General features: G+C 43.3%; 1 protein-coding gene across 1 annotated transcript in view; it reads right to left on the bottom strand.

The window, feature by feature from the left end:
• NOTCH2 (notch receptor 2) overlaps positions 1-21,906 on the bottom strand; it is a 152,021-nt gene that overhangs the window by 57,823 nt on the left and 72,292 nt on the right. The window contains exons 8-13 of the mRNA XM_039486397.1: positions 19,654-19,842; positions 17,409-17,522; positions 15,352-15,465; positions 9,483-9,716; positions 5,364-5,474; positions 3,220-3,412 (exon numbers count right to left, since the gene is read on the bottom strand). Coding sequence (XP_039342331.1) covers positions 3,220-3,412; positions 5,364-5,474; positions 9,483-9,716; positions 15,352-15,465; positions 17,409-17,522; positions 19,654-19,842 — 955 coding nt within the window. The remainder of the gene's footprint in view (positions 1-3,219; positions 3,413-5,363; positions 5,475-9,482; positions 9,717-15,351; positions 15,466-17,408; positions 17,523-19,653; positions 19,843-21,906) is intronic.

Here is a 21,906-nt window from a genome sequence, read left to right as displayed (position 1 = left end):
TAACCTTTAAGCTGAACCCCCAAGAAAGCTGTTTTGGGTGCTTAATTTTTGTAATTGTTTCTTTTAAGATCTAGCAAAAAGCCCAAGTTCCAGATGTATTTCCCCCCCCCCCCCTTTTTTTGTTTTAAATAAAATTTACCTTTTTTAAGACCAGGATTGGATTTTTGGTGTCCTAAAAGGTTTGTGCATGTTGTTTGATTAGCTGATAGCCACAGCTAATTTCCTTTCTTTTCATTCTCAGCTCTTCCCTGGAGGGGAGGTGAAAGGGTACCCCACAGGGAGGAATTCCCAAGTGCTCCTTCCTGGGTTCAAAGGGTTTTTTTTGCATTTGGGTGGTGGCAGTATTTACCAAGCCAAGGTCAGAGAAAAGCTGTAAACTTGGGAGTTTAAATACAAGCCTGGAGTGGCAAGTATTAATTTTTAGAATCCTTGCACACCCCCTTGGAGGGAGAGAGTGGGGATTCAGCCTAAATTCATGAATGAACACTCCAGTGATTGGGACCTAGTGTTGCAGCAGTTGCTTTTTGCCTACAGGGCTGTACCACATCCCAGTTTGGGATTTTCACCTTTTGAACTCGTTTATGGCCACAAAGTTAAGGGGCCATTACAGCTGGTGAAGAAGCAATGGGAGGGAGTTACATCTTCTCCAGGAACTAACATTTTGGACTTTGTAATGAACCTGCAAAACACCCTCAAGGACTCTCTAGCCCTGGCTCGAGAAAACCTACAGGATGCTCAACAAGAGCAAAAGGCCTGGTATGATAAACATGCCAGAAAGTGTTCCTTCAAAGTAGGTTACCAAGTTATGGTCCTGAAAATGCTGCAGGCCAATAAGATGGAAGCATCGTAGGACATATATGGTCCAAGAGCGCCTGGGACCTGTTAATTACCTCATAGCGTTCCCTGACCCTACCCTAAAACCTAAAGTATACCATGTTAATTCTCTAAAGCCCTTTTATTCCAGAGAAATCAAGGTTCTCCAGTTTACAGCCAAGGAGATGATGCTGAGTGGTATGAAAGAGTCTACTATGAAGGAAAAAGCAATGGTGGCGTGGAAGAGGTTAGCCTTTCCATGACCCTTGGGCATAAGCAGCGACAGCAAATCCAGGAGCTGTACACCAGCTTCGCACCAACGTTTTTAGCTACCCCAGGATGGACAGAATGGGCATATCGCTCCATTGACTCAGGTGATGCTCACCCAATTAGAGCCCAACCTTACTGGATGGCTCCTCAAGCCAAAACTGCAATAGAAAGGGCGATCAAGGACATGTTACAGATGGGTGTAAGCCACCCCTCTGAAAGTGCATGGGCCTCTCCAGTGGTTCTGGTTCCCAAACCAGATGGAGAAATCCGCCTTTGTGTGGACTACTCTAAGCTAAATGTCGTAACTCGCCCAGAAAACTAGCCAATGCTGGGCACAGATAAGCTATTGGAGAAACTGGGACGTGCCCAGGTCAACCTTCATCATCTATGTAGGGTTGTATGAATTTAATGTGCTCCCTTTCAGACTGCAAAATGCACCCGCCACCTTCCAGAGACTGGTAGATAACTTTCTGGTGGATTTGGGGAATTTAAAGTTGCCTACCTTGATGATGTGGCTATAGTCTCAGATTCATGGGCAGAACACGTGGAGTACCTCCAAGCTCTCTTCCAGCACATAAGGGAGGCAGGATTAACCATTAAGGCCAAAAAGTGTCAAATAGGCCTAAATAGGGTAATGTACCTTGGACACAAGGTGAGTCAAGGTACTATCAACCCCCTACAGGCTATGGTAAATGCTATCCAATATTGGCCTGTACCTAAGTCAAAGAAGCAGGTCCAATCCTTCTTGGGCTTGGCCGTGCATTACCGACAATTTGTACCACACTACAGCCAAATTGCCACCCCACTGACAGACCTGACCAGGGAAAAGCAGCCAAATGGCATTCAGTGGACTGAAAAGTGTCTTGGCAGATGATGACCTGGCCCCTGTTGTACATGCTTTCACCACCTCTTGGCTGGACTACAACAATGTGATATATCTGTGCATGAAGCTCTCAGCCCCTGTAAAACTCTAGTAGTACAGAACACTGCAGTGCCTCTCAACAATATGGGATACCGCAAGCCCACCAGATCTGTCCTGTGCTCTCTATGTTGACTTCCCCTAGAATATCCAGTTCTTGGTCCTGATCTTAAAGGTGCACAAGGGCCCAGACCCACAATATCGAAGAGACAACCTAAAGATCCAGGATGAAAACTGGGGTCAACAACTCTACTCCTCAGACACAACAAAACTCTTTACAATAGAGGTAAAGCTTGTGTGTGTGCCAGGGAGAACTTTCTCAAGGGCCAGTCCGAGAGTTTGGAAAGAAATCCCAGAGGAACTAAGGACCATCCCATACCACTCCAAAGGCAAGGCACACTTCACCTGTATTCTCTAATACCAAACACACAGCCAAATGTACATTAAAAACCCTACCAAAACTAAGCACTGCTCTGCACACACAATTTTTCTCCGGGGGAGAGATGAGAGAACAAAGCACATATGAGGCACAGCACTTAATGTACTACTAGAAGGTGCTCAGATACTATGATGATAAGCATGGCATAAGAATCTATAAAGAACGGCAGGGGCAAGATTGTATGACCAGGCAGAGGCCCTATGTTAGAATAGCACAGAAAACTACCTGGGGTGAGCTGCAGCTAGCCCATGGGGACTATAAAGTGGCCATGATAAGCTGCAATATAAACAAGTTTGGATAGTTGTCTAATTAAGAAATAAACTGGGGAGAACCAGAATCTTCACAGCAGATGATATTTAGGGCATTTATTGAAAAACTGTAATTCAAAGGTGTTTAGAGTAGCTGGGACAGCTCATTAACAATAAGCCAAATGGGCAACCAAACAATGAGAGAACCAAGCAGGAACAAAAAGGTCATTGCAAATGACACATTTAGCATATGGCATTCCAGATGCAAGGAAGAAATCCCATCAAAACCAACTACTTTCAAGCACTGAAACGCTCCATATGTGTCAGTGCCCTCCTGCTCTTATCACTCAACAGTGTTCAAGGCCCAATGCAGACTTTTCCATGCAAAACACTGGAGAGAAGTGTTTAGAAACTGGTCTTAAAAATAAAGATTTCATAGTCAAAAAGCCCAAACCTACTGAATACTTTGCATATATATAGCGTTTCATACACAAGGATCTCAAAGCACTTAACATGATAGTAGAACTCACCCACTGATATCATTTGTGCAGTTTCCATGTACACAAGGGTTACTAAGACATTCATCAGCTTGTGAGTGACAGCTGGGTTGACGGAAGCCTTCAGGACACAGACACCGAAATCCATTCATTTCATTTACACATGTTCCACCATTATGACAGGGACTGGAGATGCATTCATCAATATCAATATTACACCTTGGACCTGAAAAGAATATTACTTGTTAATTAGTATTTCTCACACACAAGTTTACCCCGCATGTATGCGGGAACATTTATCAAGATTCAGTGACTCATCATCAATATAAAGTCAACATAAAGTGACCGATCCTGCAAGGTATGACAGCTTTGACTCAGATTTAAGCCTATGGGAGTTTAAAGCATTCAATGTTTTTGAAAGATGGGGGTGTTCGTATCAGGAGCAGAGCATCTATATCTCATAAGCCTTCTGGAACTGTTAAAGAGCTACAACAGAATTGCAACGGGAACAGAATTATATACATTCTTTAGGATGATTGAAGATTATGTAATTGTACTATGCCTGGTGCAACCTTCCTGAGTTTATCAGCTAGGCACCTACCCTTTCCACATTTAAGTACCTCTTGAATACCCATTCCTGCCATAATGCCTGCAGTGCATCTAGATCTTGTGCATATTAAATAAAAGAGTACACTGCTTCTTATTTTCCCTAACCTCTGCCTACTTGCCATCTATGCTTAGACTGCAAGTTCCTCAAGGGTCTGTTCCTTCCTGTGAGTCTGCAAAGTGCCTGGCATAGATTGGGCACTACTATAAGTTTAAAATATATATATATATTCCAGGCCTTAAAAAGTGAATCATCTATTTCATACTCTAACTTGAGCCATTGACCTGAAGGAAGCTGCAGGTCCTGAATACTGGAACATTCTGATTCACAAGTGTGCTGAAGTATTTTAACAGCACAAAAGCAGGAAGGTCAATGGGTGGCTAACATGGTGCCCAAAGTTAGAGGAGGCCCAAAGGCAAGAGTGGTCAGGAACATACCTCATTCCATTTGGGCTTAGTTATAACCTCCATGTTTTTTTTAAAGTGAATTTCCTTCAGGTAGAAGTTTAAAGAGATTTGTCAATAGAAATGCATAAAATGAGTACTATCTCTTTGGGGCTATTTCTGAGAAGAGATTTTGGATCAGTTCTGACTGGAATCTTTCAGTAACAATAGTGACATATTAGCTAAGGGACTGTTATTACAGGACATTCAGCACGTTCTCTCATGTGCATTAATTTTATGAATTCATTATGCAGTCTGGCTCACAGCAAGCAAAGCATGTTTTGACCTTTTAGACAAAGACCACAGAACCTGAAGAAGAGCTCTGTGTAAGCTCAAAAGCTTGTGTCTCACCAACAGAAGCTGGTCCAATAAAAGATACTACCTCACCCACCTTGCCTCTCTAATATCATGGGACTGACCCAGCTACAACATTACATAAGACATTGGAAGCACTGGGGCTGATCTGCTGTGATATTTAGTTCAGATCACTAACAAAATGGGCCAATAATGTTTCTTTCAATTAGCACATTTGCAGGATACAAATGATTTTAATACATACAGAAAAATTTAAACTATGGAATAAACTCCATCCAAAGAGCAGTAGGTTGGCTGATGGGGACTTTTGTGCCAATACTAGCTGGATAGTAGCTGTGCACTTGTGCACATTATAAAACTAATTGAATGCTTTATATTTACAGAAGGAAAGGGAAACATTTAATTTGTATATAAGTTGGCCCAATTCTCCAAGTTCTCTTCAGAGATCTCTTGCTATGATGTACAACTTTCTTGTTCCAATAAAGAAGCTGTAAGTAAAACCCATTGGGATTTTGGATCATTATTTCTTATGAAGCCGAGTCATGTGAATTAGACTAAATAACCCTAAAAGAATTACAATTCATAGCACCAAGCTAGGGCATTTCTTTAGTCGATGGGCAGAACGTGCGTTGAAATTAAGAGATACTGAGACTCATTAAAAATACGAATTATTTCTTGAGACACTGAATAGGCCACTTGCTATCAATGAACAAAAAACTTCCTGAAAGAAGAGGCCATCTTCCCAGGGGAGAGATGATTATCTTCAAGGCAAAGCTGAGGACAAATATCTGTTAAATGAAAGTACATTTTACCTGTAACTCCAGGCTTGCAGACACAATCGTAGCGATTAATGCCATCGAGACAGACTCCATAAATGCAGGGGTTACTTGCACAGTCATCCAAGTTATTCTCACAGTTCACTCCTGCAAATAAATGTAATGAAATTCAAGTTAAAACCAGAATAACCCTAACATACAAACAACAATGCTATAAGTTTCCTGAAAATAGCCAAATTCAAATTGCAGTATTCAAACTGCTTAGGCATGACAAGGGGATGTGTATGATTAGATATCAGCATGTGGTGCTCTGAGTCCTCTTCTGTTAGTGTAGTGCAACTCCATTAAAGTCAATAGAGTCAGTGAATAACAGGAGAATTTGTTTCCTTGTATCTAATCAGCCTTCCAGCAGAAGAATCAGCTATTTTGGACACAACAAGAAAAATATTTTTGCTGTTTTCCCTATGTACAGTCTGAGTGGGACTGCCTGAATTCTGAGGACGAGGAAGAGAGAATACTGCCCAAGTTAAGCAAACAGAGTACAATACACACTACTTGTATTGTTACAGCAAAAACTGTAGCAAGAGCTGTGGAGAGAAAAGTGTAGGTATAACGAAATGCGCAAGTAAAGCTTTCAACAGCATCAAGTCTGATGCTGCAATATCTTGGATATGTTATGGTGTACATTTTATGACAAACAGCAACCTCTCAACCAAAAAAGTTTAATCTTGTAAAATAAAGGATGCTGAAGGAAACCAAAAAAAGACTTCTGAAAAAAGTGCAAGGTGATTAGACTCTCCAGAGTCAAACTATTGATCTAGTGTTGCAAGCATAGTAAGATCTGAAATCTTTACTTCTTTTGGTATGTGTAGATTTCTGCATTCCACAGCAAAATTGGTGATCAACACAGTGAAGTTCACATATGCACCTGGCCCACTCATATATACATCTGTGTTGATCATAGTTGAGTGTGTAACAACTAGTTTTGTTTAATAATGGAGTTTCCATTCATTCCATGGCAAATCATCTGGCTAAATGACTTTCTCCCTCTGAGTTTGGGAAGTGCCTAGTACACTTTGGCAGCTACTATAATCCAAATAAGTAATAGTTAGGGCTGCCAGCGTGTCACGGTGGAGAAAGTTAGATACTGTGATTTCTCATTCTGTCCACGACATCCTGCAGGAAGACTATAGGCCCTGGACATGGGGTGGCTGGATGGGGTGTTAGAGAGTGCTCTCACCCTGCACTGACCCCATAGCAGCACTGCTGTGTCCCATGGGATTGGGCTCAGCTCCCCACTCTGGGTGTTGCAACCTGGTGTACAGGGTTGCAACACCACTCTCAAATTTTGCCTTGTTGCCCCTCTGTCAGGACAAAGAGGGATGGGGGGAGCTGGGTCAAATCTTGGCTGAGTGGTATTGTGATACCATGTGTCCAGCCCTACAAGGCACAGGAGCTGCTGCTGCCTGTGCCCGAGGTGAGTGTGGGATAGGCTCGCTCTCAACCCGGGCTCATGTCAAGGGGTCACTATCAATCCCTGGGCCCAGCCCCAGTGGTCAGATACCACGGCTGCCTGTGCCAGGGGTGAGTTTGCTCTTCGACCCCCCCTCAAGTGCCCCCTGCTCACTGGAACAGGGTTAGGATGTGGTGTTGGGGCAGAGTGTGCTACTATGGGTGGCCGGTGCCCCTTATTTGTCAGGGCATTTTTTAATAGAAAATCACACGGCAGTGACTAGACCCATGACTTTTACTAAATTTACCATGACTGCTCTGTGATTTTTGATAAAAAATGCCCTGACACATGTGCAGCCCTAGTAACAGTTCTGTCCTAGGTAGGAGCTCTCCAGAAGCGGGATGCGGAAGGAAAAGAGTGATAAATTGTCTTGGCTACAATAGTAACAGTTCCAAATAGCCATAAGACCCCTCCTCCCCCCCCAGAATTACTCATGCAGAATCTATTTACAATTGGAATAGTAAGCACAAACGCTTGGGCAGGTATCTAGACCAGGGCACTGAGGTCTGGTGTGCCCTTAAGTGGATAAGAATTTTTCCTTAATTCCACAATAATTAAAAGTCAAGTTTTTCAAAAGGGACCAGTGACTTTGGGTGCCCAACTTGACATCTTAAAGGGTTCTGATTTTCATTGGGTCAGTATTCAGCACTTCTGAAAACCAGTCTTCTTTAAAATGGCTCAAGTTGGGAGCCCTAAAGCTGAGGGACTCGTAAACAGTCAGTAAATCTTGGGCCGCTCAAGAATAACTGCCAGGAGGTGATAAGGCTGCTTATCTTCTGAATGAAGCTGGTGTCACTGACAGCTTCAGCAAGAAGAGAGTGAGGGCTGAAATAATGGGTGAGGATCTCTCCAAGAAGAAGAAGATCAGAACAACTATGTCCAGCACCTCCACAATATTGAGAAAATAAGCTTATTTAGGCCCATTCCTGCAAATATTTATCAATGTCCATAATTTAAAACATATGATTAAAGTCAATGAGACTACTCATTGGCTTACAGGTAAGCATGTGTTTCCTAACTGGAAGGCATTTTCTGTCTGTAGTAACCATGTCTTAAGCTTAACCTGCACATTCTGTTCCTCTCCCCACAAAACCAACCAATTCTCCATCAGATGATTCATTTGGTTCATGAAGCACTGGGGCTAGATAGCGCAGCCGGGACTGTGTGGAGCATGAAAGACAGTGATGGGAAGGTTCATCTCCCAAGACAGAAAGACATGGCTGCTCCAGTAGTTTGCAGGATCACACAGGATGAAGCCAGGACTGCTTAGGTGGCCCAACTCAGATACCTCCCAAGAACAGCAAAGCAAGGTTAGGACGATGCTCAAAAGCGAGGCTTGGTTCCAGAGAGCAACCAAGCTGAAGCAAGCCTGGGGTGACCCAGAGAAGAAGTCAGGCCAGAACAATAGCTAGGATCCCAATTCAGTTTGCAGGGAGCTGTCTGCTGCCAGAGCAGAAGGGGCAGTTCTGGAATGTTACTTAAAGCACTACTGTCAGAAGGATGACACAAGATACATGGTTTGTTGCTTGCCACACCATATTTCTGCTTCCAAGCATCATGTTTTATTTTGGGGTCTGTTAACTTCAATATTCATTTGAAAAAAAAAAGCCAATATTATTTGACACAAGCCAAAATGGTTCTGATAAATGTTTGTTCCTTTAAAGAACACTAGGACACCAGCCATGCTCTGACGCATGGCTCTTGTGTAATAACATTTTACAGGACAGAACAATTAAAAATCGAGGTGATTTAAGCAATTTTTTAAATAGAGTGCTTTAAATCACTCAAGTAAGGTTGATGCTTTGTAAAGCTAATTTGAGAGTTGTACTATTGCAACTTTAGATTAAAATTTAATATTAATTTAATAAACAATTATAAATATTTTTAATCTAAGTATTAGTAAGGGTATTCTGTTTGGGAAAATTGCTATAGGGAAAAAATAAAATATTGAGAATTAAAGGGCCCTGATCCTGCAAACACTTAGGCAGTAATATAATGCCACTCTCACGAATGATGCTATTTAAGTCAATGGGACTACACTGCTGAAGTTCTTTTCTTTTTTTTATTGCAAACTTTAGTGGCATGAAGTCTACCACTTTGAAACAATTTTTATTTCAGTGTTAAGAGTTTAGCCTTTCATACATTAACAAAGTTAATGATCTTTTACATATGGGTCAAATTTTTCCAAAATATGAGATTATAGCTAGGCTCCTAAACTTATATTTAGACACCTAAGTGTGGAATTTTCAAAACTACTTCCGAAGCCTTGTAGCTTCCTTGGCTCAGATGTTCAATCCATTAGAAGGTGGTGCTGGTTGCAAACACAGCATGCGCTATTTGTTTATCAATTTTATGTTTGTGTTCTCACTGTAAGGATGCTAATGAGGCCCTGGACTTGCACTTTGCAGCACAGATGAGCATTTTAAGTGGGAAATTTCTTAGAATTTCATATTTTACACTAATACTTCCTGTTAACAATTATCTAACTAAAGTACAAAAGACCCACTTTAGAAATTTAAGATTATAAAAAAGGAAGTAAATAACTAGCTACATGTAGATAAAAAAATATAATTTCTGGTAAGTTTGTGACTTTTTTTAAAGTCTTGATTTTTGTCTGCCCTGCCATCTTATGCTTTATGTACCTGAAGTGCCCAGGAGACAGTTGCACTGATAGCCATTCACCAAGTCAATGCAGCGTCCTTCATTGAGGCAGGGGTTACTCTGGCATTCATCTACCTGCTCACTGCATATGGCACCCATGTACCCAGAATTGCAGACACAGGTGTATGAATCAATTCCATCCTGGCATTCACCATGGTGGCAAGGGTCAGGGTCACAGTTATTGATATTCTCTTCACACAAAGTGCCAGTAAAGCCTAAGAGAAAAATGAAGAAGTGTGATTAAGAGGCTTAGAGATATATTATATGATGTCCTCTGCATTGAATATCAAACACAAACACAATAATACAGTGTTCATCATACCAAATCAGCAAAATGGTATTCAGAATATACAGAACTGTTTGGGCACCTAACCTGTAACCCACCTCCCAACCCCAGAGAAGCCAACAGACCCTGTATGGTATATAAAGCACAGTGTGCCACAGAAAAAGCTGCATAGATAATCTTTGCAACAGAGACCGATACCTAGAATGCATTCAAATCTGAGCAATTATGGAAGAAAATATTCAAATTACTATCAGAACTGTTTATTGACATCAATATGAAACAAACTGAAGACAATCCCTTCTCTTACTAGACTATTAGTAATACTAGATATTTCCACTATCCAGAAGCCCAGAGGACTTAACTTTTGTCAATACAAGGAATTGATGCACAGGCCTTGAAAATATTGACTTTCCCACTGAAGCTTTCCTGGAGGTCTGCAGAAAAGGTAAGCTTTAGTTCAAAAATCTTTTAGTCCTCATGACTGTCAAGAACCTTTAAACACTCCACCCATGAGCCAACTGTAAAGCGATACACTGCTGTCTGCTAAAGGCTGCAGACATGCACCTCCTGTGTCTCTGCAGCAGTAGAGTGTTCTCCATATTTAAATTTATTAATTAAAAAGCTGATTGACAATATTATTACAATACTACAGCTATTAAACTTAATTACTATAAAGTGTCATACACCACTGACCCATTCCTTTAAACTGAAGGAGGCAGGACAAGCATTTTGCACCTGGCTTAGAACGATGTAGTCCTAGGTCTAAGAATTGCCAGGTACATTTTCAGGCCCTGTTAATTCACTATTATAATATGGGTGCCCTGTAATTTGAGACATTTGGAGTTACAGCAGACAAAGCCCTGGAGAACATGATCCTTCACAGGGAGCAGAACAGAGTAGTCCTGGTACAATATCTTTTTCCCCCATCTGTAATGTATGTTGCCATGCAAGACACTCGCTCTCAGTGTCCCCACCACAGAAATGGAGGGAAAGAGGAAGCCAGAGACTTAGCAGCTCTTTAAACAGACACTAGTATTTCAACTGCATGGGCATTCATAGTTGCTTTCAGTCCCATTTCCTCAAAGCTGCCCATGTTTAGTGTGCCCCAAGTCTTTTTTCCTTTTCTGGGAAATCCAAAAAGTCTGTGTAGGGAAACAGGCCCCAGCCTGTGTACCCAAAATCAGCACTTGCTTTTCGTGTGTCCTCAATCTAGTTAGCACTCTGATCTGGTGCTGTATTTTCCTGGCACCCCTTGAGCAGCCCACCCTTCTCGTATTGCTGCGCCTCCTGGCACCTCTCGAGTGAGGTAGCCCTGTATTATATATGGCTGCAAACCCCTCTCTCCCCTCCCAGCAGGCTTTGCTAAAGATTAATAACTAAGGCTCCCCACCCCACTGAGTGAAAATCTGATGAAAATCTGCTTGAGCTAGGCACAGACTTTCCACAGCTGCTTCCAAGTCGAGAAAGGATTTGGGTTTTTCCTTTTCCTAGTGACATTTATTCTGTCACAATCAGTAATCGAAGGAGAATCCTGGTGGTAACAACTCCTCTACTGTGGCCTAGAGCCATTCCATTCTGAAACTTGCCCTCTTGTATCTACCACATTCCCTGGGGAATTAGCTATTAAGAGGAATCAGGTTGCTTTAAAAATGCATACCATCGTAGAGACACACTGTTTACAAGTTGCCACTATATCCATTCATGATGTTCTGACTAGAGTCTCAAAGAGGGTTTCTTAATCCCTGGAATTACACACAAAATAAATGCTACTTCCAGAATTTTCACAGAAATGCTTAACACAGTCAAAAGATGGAATAAGAGAGATTTCATAGAATCATAGAATCTCAGGGTTGGAAGGGACCTCAGGAGGTCATCTAGTCCAACCCCCTGCTCAAAGCAGGACCAAACCCAACTAAATCATCCCAGCCAGGCTTTGTCAAGCATGACCTTAAAAACCTCTAAGGAAGGAGATTCCACTACCTCCCTAGGTAACCCATTCCAGTTCTTCACCACCCTACTAGTGAAAAAGTTTTTCCTAATATCCAACCTAAACCTCCCCCTCTGCAACTTCAGACCATTACTCCTTGTTCTGTCATCTTCTACCACTGAGAACAGTCTAGCTCCATCCTCTTTCGAACCCCCTTTCAGGTAGTTGAAAGCAGCTATCAAATCCCCCCTCATTCTTCTCTTCTGCAGACTAAACAATCCCAGTTCCCTCAGCCTCTCCTCATAAGTCATGTGCTCCAGCCCCCTAATCATTTTTGTTGCCCTCCGCTGGACTCTCTCCAATTTATCCACATCCTTCATGTACTGTGGGGCCCAAAACTGGACACAGTACTGCAAATGAGGCCTCACCAGTGCTGAGTAGAGGGGAATGATCACATCCCTTGATCTGCTGGAAATGCCCCTACTTATACAACCCAAAATGCCATTAGCCTTCTTGGCAACAAGGGCACACTGTTGACTCATATTCAGCTTTTCGTCCACCATAAACCCTAGGTCCTTTTCTGCAGAACTGCTACCCAGCCATTCGGTCCCTAGTCTGTAGCAGTGCATGGGATTCTTCCGTCCTAAGTGCAGGACTCTGCACTTGTCCTTGTTGAACCTCATCATATTTCTTTTGGCCCAATCCTCTAATTTGTCTAGATCCCTCTGTATCCTATCCCTACCCTCCAGCGTATCAACCACTCCTCCCAGTTTAGTGTCATCTACAAACTTGCTAAGGGTGCAGTCCACACCATCCTCCAGATCGTTAATGAAGATATTGAACAAAACCGGCCCCAGCACCGACCCTTGGGGCACTCCACTTGATACCGGCTGCCAACTAGACATGGAACCATTGATCACTACCCGTTGAGCCCGACCATCTAGCCAGTTTTCTATCCACCTTACCGTCCATTCATCCAGCCCAGACTTCTTTAACTTGCTGGCAAGAATACTGTGGGAGACTGTATCAAAAGCTTTGCTAAAATCCAGAAATAGTACATCCACTGCTTTCCCCTCATCCACAGAGCCGGTTATCTCGTCATACAAGGCAATTAGGTTAGTCAGGCATGACTTGCCATTGGTGAATCCATGCTGACAGTTCCTGATCACTTTCCCCTCCTTTAAGTGGTTCAGGATTGATTCCTTGAGGACCTGTTCCATGATTTTTCCAGGGACTGAGGTGAGACTGACTGGCCTGTAGTTCCCTGGATCTTCCTTCTTCCCTTTTTTAAAGATGGGCACTACATTAGCTTTTTTCCAGTCATCCGGGACCTCCCCCGATCGCCATGATTTTTCAAAGATAATGGCCAATGGCTCTGCAATCTCATCGGCCAACTCCTTTAGCACCCTCGGATGCAGTGCATCCGGCCCCATGGACTTGTGCTCGTCCAGCTTTCCTAAATAGCCCCGAACTACTTCTTTCTCCACAGAGAGCTGGTCACCTCCTCCCCATACCGTGCTGCAGAGTGCAGCTGTCTGGGAGCTGACCTTGTCTGTGAAGACAGAGGCAAAAAAAGCATTGAGTACACTAGCTTTCTCCACATCCTCTGTCACTAGGTTCCCTCCCTCATTCAGATTTATGGAGGCAGTGATACAGTCTAGTCTCAGGAACCTGATACATCATTCTCTTACTAGGATGACAAGGTCTATGTGTGCCAGGTTCATTTTATAGGAATAGTATCTAAGACATATCCTCCTTTCAAACTCATTAAACAGAGAAAACTGATTTTTTCTTTACCAGGAACCACGAGCTCTAGAGCTCCTATTTCTAACGGTTGTTCTATAGCAATTCTGTCTTCTTTTGAGATACTGATGTCTGAACAAAATTTGGAGTAAAACTATGGCATAGTCTGCAGTGTGATATCTTGTCATATCATATGTTGCCGAACCATTTCCCCTAGAGAACAAAGAGAGATGCTTCCCAGTCAGCCATTGGCTTGTGTTGGATTCATAGATCTTAAGGCCAGGATGACTTTTCATGATCATTTGCCCTGAATTCCTATGTAACAAGCAATGCAATTTCACTCAGCAATTCCCACATCAAGTCCAATAACTTGTGGCTGAACCAGAGCAAGTCTTTTAGAATAACAGCTAGTCTTGATATAAGGACTTCATGCGATGATAAATTTATCACAACCCTTAATAATTTGTTCCACTCTTTGAGGACTGTTCTGCTGTCTCTTGCATAGTCTTCCTTTTCCGAAACTGTTGTGAACCTGTCCCCATAAAGCCAAATGCCATTTTGGTAAATTCTGTTGTGTCTAATAGAGCCAACGTGTTAGGTGCTGTAAAAACACACAAGGCTCCTGCCCCAAAGAGCTTAGTGCCTACTCATTCCCTGTGTAGCATTATTAGACTATTCCTGGCACCCTCTGCCACTTCCTTTCTTTAGGGAAGAGGACTTGCCCAACACAAAATCAGGACCAAACAAAGGAAGGAATGTTTTATTTAAGTCTGATCTAAAGTTAGGGGTTCAGTTCTCTGGTATTTTTAGGACATCTCGGGACAAGTGTATCTCTCTGGAATCTGTACAGAGCAGAATAAGTTATTGCTGCTAAGCAACTTATGTTGCCTTAGACGCTTTTTAAATAGAATTTGACTCTTTGACTGGATTCACTGACAATAAGCCAAACCTCACATGAATCCATCCAGACTAAGAGTGCCTCTCTGAGACAGTAGCAGCTACAGGGGCTAATCCTGCCTCTTTCTCATACCACAGAGTTTCTAGAGCCTCAAGAGCCCCTAGTGATGTGGGTTAATACCATCAGATGTTACAAAGTGGGAAACTGAGGCACGGGATAGGCAACTTGTTCAACACCTATGGAAATAAGTGGCCAAGCTCACCCCAGAATGAGTGTCTAATTGACCCAGTCCTAAACTAAGCCTCACCCAGCAGTTTCTGCTCAGAGCTGAAGAGTTAAGGCTGGTCTTAGACAGCTCTGTTTTATTCTTGGCTCTGCCATGGAGTTCCTACTTGACCCTGGGCAAATCACTTAAATCAGACTTTTTGGCAGGTGGCCACTAACTGTGTACCACTTTTGCTGGGTGTTCTACTTTTAAGGCACCATGTACACTTATTGCACTTAGATCCTCATAGCCCATTCCACACATTTATATTAAGTAGTTTAGAAGCAACAAGCAGGAAGCAATAAAGTCTAGCATTGCTCTACCCATCTCTCTTGGTTTCAGGCTGCCAGTTTTCACTTTGGCCCATCCTGAAGTCCCAAAGAAAGCATTCCATGCTGGGGCATCCCAGAAGGGAAAAACACCAGTAAATAGGGACTCTTTGCAGGGGAAAAGTGATGACACGGAAAGAGTGGAGCTAGACTTCCTTCCGGGCAACTGTGAATCCTTTGGTGTCACAAACCATGGGGCTTCTGTCCCTAAGAGATACTCAGTGCTGCCCTCTTCTGCAGAGAGGTAGGCAGCAAAGATTCCTGGAAAAAAGACTTTCAGAGACAGCACAGACCCAATGCTTCGCTGCCTACCTCTGCTCACTACATAGGCTGCACATACTAGTTTCTATTCAAGGGGCTATAGCTATTGCACTGAATGTGAGAAGATGTGACAAGGCTAACCTGTGGCACACTGGCATTCATAGCCATTTGGATAATCAATGCACTTGGCTCCATTTAGACAAGGTGTGCTGGAGCAATCATCAATGTCGATCTGGCACACAGCTCCAGTGAAACCTGAAAGGCAAGAGGAAAGTGAGAATCCTGAAACTATTCAGAGTAGGCATATCCATCCCCTGTCCCTTCCGGCTCCTCAAACAGGCTCAGCTGTTGAACTGGCCAATTTGCAGCTTTTCAAGCAGCCAGTTTTTCTCCTTGTGACTGCCATCTTGGCTCCATAATTTAAGCTCTTATTTGTTTGATCTTCAGATTTTATGGTTAAGAAGAGTGTTGAATGTTAACAAAGAAATGAATACTGGCTGCCTGCCACAGTCTGCAGACAGCCTGAAACTGATTCTGGAGAAGTGTGAACTCTTCTCATTAACTGCAACAGATCGTTAACTCTGGATCCTAATGACACTTTCAATGTAAACATTGTTAGCTACTTGCCTAAAATCACTCAAGGTAAGAGGGACAATCATTATGATTAGGCTTGGAAGAATTCAATTTTTTTTATAATGTCAACAGATAATATTGATGTTCATTTTTAAGCATTTTTTCTATTTTTATGGATATAAATTTTCAAAGTTGCAGGAAATTGGGGTGTGTGTCAGACAATTATTTAGTGAAAGTAGTCACTGAGAGTCAAAAAGGTAAAGCTTTAGAAACATTAAAACATTGTCAACATCACATGTCAAAATATACAAAGTAAATATCCTTAAAAAAGATTCTAAGACGTTTTCAGGCAATATAAGAAAATGCTGCTTATCTGTGAATTTTGATCATCATCAATGGAAATCAATGTTTACCTACATTTACCAACAAAAATCAAATCCTTCAAAGCCTAAACATGATCTCTGAAGCATCTCATTTTGAAATGAACAAGCTTGGACTTGAATGGAACTTCAGAGTACCTCCACTTTTCTCCCCATTAAACCTCTGAACAGAGCGTCAATTGCATCAAAGAGTAGGCAGACTTTGGCAGATGTATTGCTCAGGATTAATTCTTAGCAAATCTTTAAAATTGCCCACATATAGTGTGGTAGATCCAAACCAGGTTTCATCACTAGCCTGCACCCTCCCTGGATTAGTTGGTTCCTGGTTCAGCAAATCACCCTGCCAAGAGGTAGCTTCCGTCTTCTAGGTCAAAAGGGCAGGAACAATCTCTGTGATGCTCAGGGTATGCCACACTGCAAGTCAAGGTATGCTTGCAATGTTCATCTGACTGGCACAGGTAACAATGGCAATGAGGACATGTTGGCACAGGTTAGCTGGCCCAGTCTCAGCTCATCTGAGACTCTGGGTATGTATTTGGGTTGCTGGCCTATGCCATAGGCAATGCCTCCACATCTTCACTGCTATTGTTATCCACCCAAGCTAGATTAAAGCAAGTATGGGCTTGCCTATCTGTATTGTAGTCATACTGTCACTTGCAAAGCAATACATCTTCATTTGCAGTGCAGACATGTCAGAATAGGGCTGGCATGGAGCAACAAGAAAAAAGCAAAGGGTGGACCTTGGATTAGCAGCAGCCCCTTTCTGCAGAGAAGAATGCCGACTCCCTGCACTGTGCTTGTGACTTAACCAAGTTGCGTTGCTGAGGAAAGGCTTTCACCTAAAACCTTGAGGAAGCCAAAAAAATTATGTGGAGGATGAAAACTGGCTCAAATTAAAATAGATTTAAAAAATAATCTCTACAGACGTTGGTCTGTAATTCACCATGACATTCTTTAACAAATGAAGTCATAGCTGCCAGCCACTGTGTAAAACTACGTGTTCAGTCTTAACATTTGTCCAGTTAAACGCACAGTGTTAATGTTGCATCAGGATAGTTGCATATGAAACTTATTTAGCAAGTATTACAGCTAATCATTTCTGTTCTCCTTTAAATGAATTCTAATTTGGGCATGAGCACTCTGCAGGGAAGGCACATCCTGAGCAGGTTTGCTTTTGCTCCACTCCAACAGTCTGTTGTGTCCTTTGTAGGGAGAAGAGAAGTGGTGCTGGAGAGGAACACTTACCAGGTGGGCAGACACACTGGAAGCGATTGACTTTATCCAGACATTCTCCATTGTTCACACAGGGATTACTCTGGCATTCGTTAATCTCCAGTTCACAGTGCATACCTTTAAACCCTGGAAAGGATAACAAGGAATGGCAGAAAGGCTTTAGAAAGTGCCCAGGGTGTTGGCTACACCTTATTCCAGGACTGAAAATCAAAGCTAGATTTAACTGAAATAGAAATTCCAGTTTGTATTGACATTTTTTATAAAGAGAACACATTTTAAAGGCATAAATACAAGTGTTACAGTGGAGTTTTCAACTTGAACATTATCAGAGGGGTAGCCGTGTTAGTCTGTATCCACAAAAAATGAACACACTTCTTCAGATGCATGGAGTGAAAATTACAGATGCAGGCATAAATATACTGACATGTAACTCCCTTCTCTTCGTGTGTCAGTATATTTATGCCTGCATCTGTAATTTTCACTCCATGCATCTGAAGAAGTGGGGTTTTTTACCCATGAAAGCTTATGCCCAAATAAATCTGTTAGTCTTTAAGGTGCCACTAGACTCCTCATTGTTAACTTGAACATTACATTTTCAGAGCTGCATGCATGATCTCCCAATGTCACATTAAAAACAGAAATCTGAATTGAAATGTACCATTTTCTTGTGCATGCTGAAAAGAGAAAGAGACAATTATGTCTTTAATGATTTGGGAGGGGACCAAATACACTGATGATGGGTACCAGTGTAAGAACATAAGTAGTCACTGACAATAAAAGGAGATAATTTACAAACAAAAGAAAACTCTAACTCAGCAGGTAGTCACTCTGAAATTCTCTCCCACAGGAGGGCAGGGTCAAAATACTGTAAGTGGATTTTGGAAAGCGTGGTGCAATGCCTTCATTTGTTGCTAGACTTACTAAGACTGGGTAAATTCACTTTATGCTTCATCGTGTCAGCTCATCATCGAGTGGAGTCAGGAAGGAATGCTTCCTCTGTATTTGCATAACACTGCACAATTGGCCAAGGCCATGCTGTTTTTCCCCCCCTTTCCCTGAAGCACTGGGTATTAGTCACTGCTAGAGGGAAGTTAATAGATTAGACAGAGCATTGGTGTACTTGATGTGGTAACCACTATAGAGTAAAGATTTCAAACATGTCAGAAAATATTTTTAATAGTGAGATCTATCAGTCTATAGCAGGAGTGGACAAGCTACAGCCTGAGGCCACATCTGGCCCTTCAGATGTTTTAATCCGGCCCTCAAATTCCCGCCAGGGAGTGGGGTTGGAGGCTTGCCCCACTCTGCGTGTGCCATGGCTCCCAGAAGCAGCGACATGTCCCCTCTCCGGCTCCTATGCGTAGGGGCAGTCAGGGGGCTCTGCATGCTGCCCTCGCCCCAAGTGCTGCCCCTGAGCTCCCATTGGCTGGGAACCGCAGCCAATGGGAGCTGCTTGGGCAGCACCTGCAGAGAGGGCAGCGCACAGAGTCGCCTGGACCCCGACCTCTTCCTGCACCCCAACTCCCTATCCGAGCCCTGATCCCAGTCCCACCCTCCAAACCCCTCGGTCCCAGCCAGGAGCACCCTCTTGCACCCCAACCCCTCATCCCCAGCCCACCCCAGAGCCCCCACCCCACACACCTCAATCCCCTGCTCCAGCCCGAAGCCCCCTCCCGCACCGTGATGTCCTAATTTCTGGCCCCACTCCAGAGCCCACACCCCCAGCCAGAGCCCTCACCCCAACCCTCAATTTTGTGAGCATTCATGGCCCACCATACCATTTCCATACCCAGATGTGGCCCTTGGGCCAAAAAGTTTGCCCACCCCTGGGCTATAGAATAGCTTCCCTATCTACTGGGAACGCATCACTTGCGACATTGAAAACCTAGACTTGACAAAGCCCTGGAAATTATCCAAAACCAAAAGTTAAGATACAAAGAGGGTTAAGCAGTAACCAATTTGTGTGCTTGTATTTAATTTAACAAGCAGGTCTTGCTCACTAACACATTACAGACTATTTTTTCTTACTTCTTCACACCACCCCTATTGCCTGCTTTCTCCTCCCCTCTCACACCAGCAAGTCTTCACAATCCATCTGCCCATAGCAAATGATCTCCAGAGACCTCATTCAGCACAACTCTTGGGCACTCCCATCACACCGGTCTCTGGCACAGTGGACAATCCTTCCCTTCCTCGCACTTTCTGAGCTTTTTATCTTTGCTAGAAGCCCATCCCAGCTTGGAAAGTGTCCCCTTACCTGGCATGCAGAGACATGTGAACCCTCCAATTTTATCCAGGCAAGTGGCATCATTCTGACATGGTTCAGAAAGACATTCATTAATGTCCAGTTCACAGCGAGGCCCTGTGTACCCCTTCAGACATTCACAGTGGAAGGAGCCTTCTGTATTCACACATTTCCCAGCATGCTCACATGGGTTGCTGTTTGCTGCAAGAGACACACATTTATATATCAGAATCTGCTTTTCTGGTCATGCTAGTCTCAGCACCATCTCCAGTCAGGCCCTTCTCGTGCCATTCCCTCCTGACAAGGAGCATAGGGCAGAAAGGACTCTTCTTTCTACTGTGAGGTGCCTGCTGTCTTTTCTATACCTGAGGAAAGATTCAATGGCCACCTGCTTGCAGACAGAAAGATAAATGTCCAAGCCTTATCAATGGATCAAGAAGAGCATTCTGGCCTGTACCACTGCTCCTCTCCTCACTCCCACGGAGGTGAAGATGGCATTGACAGAGGCACCCAACCAGGGATGAGGGCACTCAAGCCTCTTTGAAGGCCTCATATCCAAATCACCTATTCAACTTGCCCACCCACTTCAGGGCTGAGGCCTTCAGGATGCTCCTGAGCCCAAGTGACAGCCAGGCATTTACTACCAATCTCAGTCAGACTAGCCTGTAGGGCCTTCTCCTAGAGGAGCTTCAGGCAGCATTCTTGTCTAAGGTGGGGTAGAGGAGTAAAACTCATTCAAGGAGTGGCCCTCTCCAGAAGACACCAGCACCAGGTATGCTGGTTAGTGACTGGCTTCAAGTGGTACAATGGGCAGTGGGCACACACAGAAATCTCAGTGTCAAGTTGAAAATGTGTTAGACAAGCCCCAAAAGATTAGTTTTGCAAAAATTGCAACTTCTAAACCCAAATGGTAAGAAGTCTTCTGTTATCTAGTCCATCCCTCCATGTCCTGGTGCAGACTCAGTGGCTGATGACTTCATTGGCATGTAGACCCAACATTGGGGTCCATTTTGGAAAGACCAAACACCACACATCTTGGTCCCATGCTGGGTGAGTGAGCCAATGAGCAATCCATTTTACTTCTCCTGCCCGGTAAATGAACTTAATCCCAGGGAGCAGTTGCTGCTGGGGAAGAGGTAACTGGATCACTGCCTTTCCTTATTTCTCCCAGCAGCAAAATGAGAATGTTATCACAAACAGACCACTGGCATCTGAAGCGCCAGGAATGAACTGGAGAGGCAGCAACCACACTATAAAGACTGCAGATTACACTATATTGGGAGAAGCTGCAATTGCCAGTAAGAACATAAAAATGGCCACACTGGGTCAGACCAAAGGTCCATCTACCTCAGTACAGTATTTTGTCTTCCGACAGTGGCCAATGCCAGGTGCCCCAGAGGGAATGAACAAAACAGGTAATCACCAAATAATCCATCCCGTCACCCATTCCCAGATTCCGGCAAACAGAGGCTAGGGGCACCATCTGTGTCCATCCTGGTTAATAGCCATTGATGGACCTATCCTCCATTAATTTATCTAGTTCTTTTTTGAACCCTGTTATAGTCTTGGCCTTCACAACATCCTCTGGCAAGGAATTCCACAGGTTGACTGGTTTGTGTGAAAAAGTACTTCCTTTTGTTTGTTTTAAACTTGCTGCTTATTAATTTAATTTGGTGACCCCTAGTTCTTATGTTATGAGGAGGAGTAAATAACACTTACTTATTTACTTTCTCCACACCAATCACGATTTTTTAGACCTCTACCATATCCCCCCTTAGTCGTCTCTTTTCCAAGCTGAAAAGTCCCTGTCTTTTTAATCTCTCCTCATATGGCAGCTGTTCCATACCCCTAATAATTTTTGTTGCCTTTTTCTGAACCTTTTCCAATTCCAGTATTTCTTTTTTGAGATGGGGCGACCACATCTGCACGCAGTATTCAAAATGTGGGCATACCATGGATTTATATAGAGGCAATATGATAATTTCATCTGCCATTTTGTTGCTTACTCACCCAGTTTTCAGAGATCCTTTTGTAGTTCTTCGCAGTCTGCCTGGGACTTAACTGTCTTGAACAATTTTGTATCATCTGCAAATTTTGCCACCTCACTATTTAGTCCTTTTTCCAGATCATTTAGGAATATGTTGAATAGGACTGGGCCCACTACACACCACTGGCTGGCTTGCGACGTTCAGGGGGCAGGAGGGAGGGGGGAGGAGCGAGGACTTGGCGCGCAGGCTCCCCCTCCCTCCCCTGCCTCCTGCCCAT

The sequence above is a fragment of the Mauremys reevesii genome, linkage group 8 (assembly GCF_016161935.1).
Source record: "Mauremys reevesii isolate NIE-2019 linkage group 8, ASM1616193v1, whole genome shotgun sequence".
Classification (NCBI taxonomy): domain Eukaryota; kingdom Metazoa; phylum Chordata; order Testudines; family Geoemydidae; genus Mauremys; species Mauremys reevesii.
This window is presented reverse-complemented; position numbering and strand designations above follow the sequence as displayed.